This window comes from Sorex araneus, chromosome 2 (genome assembly GCF_027595985.1).
Source record: "Sorex araneus isolate mSorAra2 chromosome 2, mSorAra2.pri, whole genome shotgun sequence".
Taxonomy (NCBI): Eukaryota; Metazoa; Chordata; class Mammalia; order Eulipotyphla; family Soricidae; genus Sorex; species Sorex araneus.
The window spans coordinates 41466112-41474268 of NC_073303.1; the positions used below are offsets into that span (position 1 = coordinate 41466112).

The 8157-nt window shown below is 44.3% G+C and overlaps 1 protein-coding gene across 1 annotated transcript; it reads left to right on the plus strand.

Moving 5' to 3' along the window:
- The first annotated feature begins 4764 nt into the window (after nt 1–4764).
- On the plus strand, nt 4765–7762 carry MC5R (melanocortin 5 receptor). Its single transcript, XM_004620111.2, has 2 exons — nt 4765–4903; nt 6276–7762. The coding sequence occupies exon 2, from the start codon at nt 6292–6294 to the stop codon at nt 7267–7269; it is 978 nt and encodes a 325-aa protein (XP_004620168.1). The 5' UTR covers nt 4765–4903; nt 6276–6291; the 3' UTR covers nt 7270–7762.
- The last annotated feature ends 395 nt before the right edge of the window (nt 7763–8157 follow it).

Below are 8157 nucleotides of genomic sequence, written 5' to 3' on the forward strand. Positions count from 1 at the left end.
AGACAAAACACTAGTTGGAGTCAAGATGGCCAAGAAGAAATAGTTCTGTTACCTCTTGGGTTAGCAGCACAAAGAGTATACAAAACTACGCAGCACAGAAGCTTGTGGGGAAAATTACTCCAAAACCCATTTGGAAAACAGAGTTCCTGGAATTATTATAGATACACACTATAAGGAGATTTTCAAATGATCACAAACCCTTGGCTCTGGGTTATAGAACTGAAAATGCCATTTAGGTGGGACAGTTGAGGTGGATTGGGGTATGATATTAGATCATTGGTGAAGCATTTGGGACACTTTACTGGGATGAGGTGAGGTGGATATATCAAAACTATAAGCATTAGCACAGTTGCAAATCTTTGTAGTTTGACCCAAACTACAAAGATTTTTAATTTAAATGAATTTTCCATTCAGGTGTATAGGAGGGCCCTTGAATCTGGCAGAGGGACCCTGATGGTGGTGGGTGTAGAACTGGAACATGAAACTTTATTAGCAATATTTAAATCATGGTTCACAAATAGAAAAAAGAGGTGGGGAGAGAAGTTGAACAGATATTTTGCCAAGAGGATATATGGATGCCCAGTAGGTTTTTGATGGAAAATTATTTTTATTACAAAAATGAAAACCTGCAAGAATATAGTTCACATCTGTGAGAATAGCGTACATCAACAAGAATAGAAACCATTGGTGGGGATGTCAAAGAGGATGTTTTCATTCAGTATGCAACGTCTGGTTCAGCAACTCTGGACAAGTGTCATTTCTCAAAAGAAGTGAGCTTCCACATGATCCAACAATTCATGGCATCAACCCCAAACACAAAAACAATTCAGAAATATAAGTAAACCTATATTCATTGCAGCACTGGATACAGTAGCCAAAATAGGAAAACAAAATATCCAGCAACAGGAGTGGAAAAAGAAGTTGTGGATATAGACAGAATGGAATGCAACTGTGAGAAAAGGTAAGATCTTGTAGCTGGAGGTGATGTGAATGCAAACAGGATATCATGTTAAGTGAAATAAATTCAAGGTAGAACAAATACTGAATGTTCTCATCTGGTATAGAGTGAAAACAGTGAGTCTGTTTTATTATGAACAATGGTAAGTGCTTGACCTTGGATTACAAAGCTTAGACTCACACAATGGGAGAAAGGAGATGGAGGTGATGAAGAAATAACAGTGGGAGAGTGTCTTGGTCACTTTGGTGGTGGGAAGTGCAGTAACTACATCAAGACTGTAAACGTTAACAATATCCTACCTAAGCCATATCAACAAATAAAAAATTCAGATTCTAAGAAAAAATAAGCTTTTCTGCGGGCCTTATGGTACTGGGGATTATCTAGGTCACCCTGGCACTTTGCTGCACCAGTGAAGCACGAGGGAATGTGGCACGGAGAATCAAAGTGGGCATGGAAGACCTGCACCCTAACTTCATTGGTGACAAAGTATTTCTGGTCCCAGAAGCCTCTGGATGGTGGAAGGGACTCCAGAAAGAAATAGGAAGTGAGTGGCAAAGACATTTAGAAATGATGTCAGCATTCTTGGTTGGCATAAAAACACATTTCATTTCTCCCCTTTAATCTGCAACTTACAGAACTTATAGATGAACTTATGCCGGGCCATGGAAGCAATCACTGTGTAATGATGAGCGATGTGGGTCTCGTGGAGATGAAACCTAGGGAGAAGCAGAGAGGGCTGGGCTGCAGCTCCGTGCGCGTCGGGATAAGAGGCGGAGGTGGCATTGAGACATGCCCTTTCAGCCCAAGTGAACTCCAAGGTGGTAGAAGTGAGGCTTTTCAGAGGAGGCAGGAGCCCAGCAAGAAGGGCACCAGAGGAGGGTGTGACCCGCCCCTCCTTGCCCCCTGGTGCCAGTGCCCAGGAGCCAGGTGTATCGGCAATGCTGACTCAGATCTGGGACTCCCTGGGGAAAGGCAGCAGTGGTTTGGCATATTCGAACCGAGCCTCAACCTCCTTCTTCTATACTAGGTAAAACCCTTCACATTTTTTATTGCCTACTGACAACAGCAGTGGCTGTAAGTGCCACTTTTGAATGGCAGTTTCTGTACTGAATTCTGCAGTATTGCAACAGCACTGTTGAGCAGTGATTTAAAAACAAGACACAAAACCCACAAAACTTAAGCCATAGCACCATCTACTGACAGAAAGAAACTAATTAAACTATCTAGAACATAAGCAAACAAGTGACCAAATGGCATCAGATATGCCGAATGTCCATAGAGAAAGAAAACTTGGGACTTTAGATAACATGGCTTCACAAAGAATGGCCATTACCCAGAAAACAAACACATGGGAAGCTAATATAGTAGTCATGATGGAAACTTAGAGGTACTAGGAAATTAAAAAGGTAAATTCAATGATAGAATTAATCATTAGAAGTACTTTACTATGGGATTTATTATAAAAGGAATTCTATGGTTGGGGAAATAGATCAACATTCAAGAGCACACACCTTGTTTTTTTTACAGAAGAACCTGAATTTAGTGGTACCACATGGTTCTTCTATGCAGAGCGTATATTAAAACTAATTAAAATTATCCCCAAGAGAAATTGTCTGCCATAGAGGGGGGGTGGGGAAGGGGAGGTTGAAAAAGTGTGGGGGGGTGGCATACTGGGGACGTTGGTGACGGAGAATGTGCACTGGTGGAGGAATGGGTGTTCGATCATTGTATCACTGAAACTGAAACATGAAAGTTTTGTAACTATCTCAGTGATTCAATTAAATAAATAATTCTCCCAAGAACAAAACCCTTGGTTTAGACAGGTTCACTCTGGAGTTTGACCAAACTTTCAAAGAAGATCCATATTCCTTTAAGTTCTAAAATATCAAAGAAACAGATAATTCCACAGCTTCTCTGAAGCCAGCATTACACAAATACTCAAAGCAGATTGAAGTGCTACTAAAAAGATAAGTGTTCAGATTAATTTTATTGATAAACATGGATGCATTGAACATGGATGCAAAAATCCTCAACAAAATCTCAGCAAGACAATGAGCTCAGGCTGTCTGGGTCCAACCCCAACTTCTTTGCAGCATCGGGCCCTGAGTTAGCTGTGTAACCACTCCAAGTGCCACTTGCCACCTCTGTTTCACAAAGGAAGTTAATAGGACCCACTTCCTCGGACTTTAAAGATTAAGAAAGTAATTCTGACACTGTAGCCACAATAGGAAGTGAATGGTCCCTTAGACAGTATCAACAGCAAGCATTCCATTCCACAAGTCGGCTCAATGTCTTTTTTTTTCTTTTTGGGTCACACCCGGTGATGCACAGGGGTTACTCCCGGCTCATGCACTCAGGAATTACTCCTGGCGGTGCTCAGGGGACCATGTGGGATGCTAGGAATTGAACTGGGTTGGCTGCATGCAAGGCAAATGCCCTACCTGCTCCAGCCCCTGCTCAGTGACTTTTTAACAGATGTTTCCACCTTAATCACATGAGAAGCTAAGGTCATCTGCAGAGCTCTCTCTGAACTGGAATCACTATATCACTAATCACTGTAATCCCTTTGCTCATCAATTTGCTCGAGCGGGCACCAGTAACATCTCCATTGTGAGACTTGTTACTGTTTTTGGCATATCAAATATGCCACAGGGAGCTTTCCAGGCTCTGCTGTGGGGGCGAGATACTCTTGGTAGCTTGCCGGGCTCTCTGAGAGGGGTGGAGGAATCAAACCTGGGTTGGGCCTTGTGCAAGGCAAACGCCCTACCCACTGTGCTATCGCTGCAGCCCTGAACTAATATAAGGAGAAAATAGGGAACTCTTGAAACTTCGTGTATTGCCAGCCATCTCCTTTGTGTACTATTCTCAGCATAATGATTCTCTTCACAGAAATCCATCCTGCCCCTTAGCATGACACCAGGATTCTGGCATGATTGGCCTTCCAAGACTGTGGCCTCACTTGCATATGTTAGCAAGGTGGGTTTAAATAGACATAAAGCCCATGCCCTATCTCTGGATAGAAAAGCTTCCCCATATACTTTAGCTGTGTTGCCTTGGAATCACTGTATATCTTTCTTATTTTGCAAAGAAGGGTCTTTTTAGAGGCTTAAGAACAGTGATTTAGGCATCAGAGAAATAGAAGTTCCAGAAATCATTCCCCAAATCAGAATATTAGGTCAAGAAACTTTCTTCTCGCCTTTTTGCTTCAGTAATGGAAGCATCTTTATCATTTTAGACATGGCACGACAGACGTGGTTCTTGTGCAGGAATCAAAGTTGGGCCAACCAAAGGTGTACATCAAGGTGCCAGATGACGACTTCCCAGTCTCTGAGATTTCCTGAGGAAACCCCAAGTTTTCCTGAGATCAGATGTCTGTGTATTCATGACTGGCATCCAGGAAAGAAGGGCTGAGGAGAGATCAGAGCAGCTGAGTGAACAACATTGTCACAGACCATTGGAGGAAGAGAAAAGAAAAAGCCTTAAAAGAGCAAGCTAGAAAACCTGAACGCACTTTAAGAGGATACCCCACCAGCAGAAAAGGCGGGGGTTTGCTTCCATGGAGCTCACTCCCTGTGATAACCTGCACTGAACGCTTCCTTCTGTGTGTCCCCGGAGCAGGGCCAGGTCATGCTTTACTTGGCCACTAGGTGGTACCTGAGACCTGTTTTGGGCAAACAGCAAGCCGAGGAGGGGACAGATTCCCAGTCTGGGAGGTGGAGGCAGTGACTGGGAGGCGAGTTGCAACACCGCATAAAAGCAAAGGAGCGAGGCTGAGGGTCAGTCCGCCTTCGCCTGGGTGTGGAGGAGCCCGGGTCCCAGGGTAATGGCAGTTAGCTCCAGACAGACATGGCAGTCTGTGGATGCCAGGTGCCCCGGCTGAAGCGGCATGCAGCGTGAGGGGCTGCGGGCTGCTGTGTAAGAGAAGAGGCGTGAAGCAGAGCACAGGTAAATAGTGACACTTTTCTTTTTTGCTTGAAATTGCCTTGAAGGGACTTCAGAAATCACAGCTAATGTATTGGGAAGTGAGCTAGTCTTCTACTGGATGTTTAAATAGCAAGAGAGGGGGCTTGCTTAATGTAATTAGAGTTGACCAATGTTCTGAGAGACTAGACATTAATAGCAAATGATTACAACCCACTCAGTCCTTTCTTTTTATTTGGTGATAAGAATGGGAGCAGAAATTCTCTCCAGGTGTGCTCTGAGTGTGGAGAGAAGAGGGAATTCTGGAGTCAAAGTCTTGGGAGAGAAACAGGACAACAGGGAAGTGAAGTATCTGGCTCTGAAACTTGGTAAATGGAAGCTCTTGTTTTTTCGTGCTGTGCGTAAGTGGAACATACAGAACTATTTATCAGATTTGTGGAATTTCAGAAGCCGGAAATTGGGGGAAATATTTATAGAGGGGAAAATAGCTTTCTGTGCGCCTCAGTTTGAACATGGATGTACAATTTCAATCTGCACATTTAGTAGAGTTGCTTTTTTTTCCCCAATAGTAGGCAATTTTCATTCTAAAATACCTCATAAGAGATCATCAATTTGTAACTGAGAGATCTGTAGTTAGATGTATAATGGGGGTGTCTTACTGGTGGAGCTCAAACTTGAGTAGTATCTGTGTTGGAGGGCAGGGATCAGTGGGATTGTCCAAAAACCACGCAAGATACGAAACACTAATTCAGAAACACTTTCACTTCCTCTAAGATTTGTATGCTTGGCAAGATGACAAGATTATTCTTACTTGAAACTAACAGGGTGAGAAGAAATCTTTGCTTGGGGATCACTTTTTATGTGATTATGCCAACTTCAATTACAGTCTCAGTTATAACTGGAGAGACTGAATCCTGGCAGACTTTCCGAGAGAGAGGACCCATGTTGTAAACGCAGTGTCTGACTCCCTGAGGAGAACAGGTTTCTGTAATAGCCTTCAGAAGTCTGAACCCACTTGAGGGAAATGCAGAGCAGGAGTTTAAAGGCATTTTCTGGCTTGTGAGACAGGGACACTTATGACAGGAGACTTGTGGGCCCCAATAATAGCATAAAGTAAAGTTGTTCAGGACACAACAAGATGGCCAGTCCTTCCATTAAGACATATGTGAGAGAATGAGCGCCCCGGAGAAGGTGGTCAAAGAGGCTTGAATACTCAAAACTGCCTATTAGAATGCATGTGGAGGTTCACACAGTTTTGGAGAGATTAGGTGACAGAATGGAGTACAACAACCTCGCACTGATGCACCAAGTCTGTTCGCTGTGCTTAGCGTCTGCTCGCATTTCTCTGTTGGTTTGTTTAGCTCTTCGGATCATAAATTAAAAACCTGTTTTACAGTCCACCGGCTGCCAAGATGAATTCCTCATTTAACCCGCATTTCTTGGATCTCAACCTGAACATGACAGAGGGCAACCTCTCCGGAGCCGGTGTGAAGAACGTGACTTCTCCGTGTGAGGACATGGGCATCGCCGTGGAGGTATTTCTGACTCTGGGTCTCATCAGCCTCTTGGAGAACATCTTGGTCATCGGTGCCATTGTGAAGAACAAGAATTTGCACTCCCCCATGTACTTCTTCGTGTGCAGTCTAGCCGTAGCGGACATGCTGGTGAGCATGTCCAATGCCTGGGAGACCATCACCATATACTTAATCAATAATAAGCACGTGGTGATAGCGGACGCCTTTGTGCGTCACATAGACAACGTCTTCGACTCTATGATCTGCATCTCGGTGGTGGCGTCCATGTGCAGCTTGCTGGCCATTGCAGTGGATCGCTACGTCACCATTTTCTACGCCCTGCGCTACCACCACATCATGACAGTGAAGCGCTCGGGGCTGGTGATCGCATGCATCTGGACCTTCTGCACAGGCTGTGGCATCGTCTTCATTCTTTACTATGACTCCAAATATGTCGTCATTTGCCTCATCTCCATGTTCTTCACCATGCTGTTCCTCATGGTGTCTCTGTATATACACATGTTTCTGCTGGCGCGGGCTCACGTCAAGCGGATCGCCGCCCTGCCGGGGTGCAGTTCTGTGCAGCAAAGGACAAGCATGAAAGGCGCGGTCACCCTCACCATGCTGCTCGGTGTGTTCATCGTGTGCTGGGCTCCCTTCTTCCTGCATCTCATTCTCATGATTTCCTGTCCTCAGAACATCTACTGCTCTTGCTTTATGTCTCACTTCAACATGTACCTCATACTCATCATGTGCAACTCTGTGATTGATCCCCTAATATACGCTTTCCGCAGCCAAGAGATGCGGAAGACTTTTAAGGAGATCATTTGTTGCCATGGCTTCAAGATACCTTGTAGGTTCCCCAGGAGGTATTAAACCCGAACTACTTCTCTTTGCAGGTGTCTTCTTGCCTTTGTTTCCATGATGACAGTGAGGGAGAGTCAAGAGATCAGCAACAAAACTGACCACTAAAACTAGGTGTTCTCCCACTCATTTTTCCACCTCAAGATTGTGTGCAAACAGAACTGCCTCCCCCTTCCCATTTTCCCCACCTTTGTGGAAAGCTGTTGGGTCAGACCATCACTATTGGAAATAGTTTCTGGTGATTTCTTGCTGTGCTGTTTTCATTCTAGCTATCCCCCCTATTCTCACCCATTTCTGGCGGTCCCGTTCATTCTGCATCTAGTACATGTGAGTTCAATCTGGGTGCAGGTTTGAGCATGACCAAAAACTGACTGTAACCCAAAGAAAAACTGTGAATTTCTATATTATGTCTTATGTTTTCCTCACCCTGAAAGCAGTTTCATAACTAAGATGCTTCTGGACATTATGCATAATTCTCGGGATGTGGGTAGAGTTGGTTACATTCTTTCCATTTGTTATGGGATGTTTTAAGCTCTTCTTTTTTAAGAGCTTTGGCGCTAACCTTGCTTCATGTGGCATGAAAGGCTTTGCGCATTTTTTTGTCTTGTTTTGAGTCAGTCCAGGGTTTCTGAATGAGTGCAGTCAAGTTCAAGATCTCAAATGCCCCCTGTGCTAAATACAGAACATGCCTATAGTCAAGCGTTCTTTGACTTCCTGAGACTAGGTCTGCCTTGGAATAAGAACCCACATCCCAATCGAACTTTGGCAGCCAGAGAAGGGTAGGCACCCATCTCTAACCCAGGGACTCCCCTTCTCCAATCTAGAATGCCAAATGCCTCCATCATGAATGGGCTACGTGGTCATAACCATTCCATTTCAGGTTTGCCTCTTCTGTGTCAA

What these genes read in the sequence shown, in the direction of transcription:
- MC5R (XM_004620111.2), top strand. Translation starts at nt 6,292, where the DNA reads ATGAATTCCTCATTTAACCCGCATTTCTTGGATCTCAACCTGAACATG.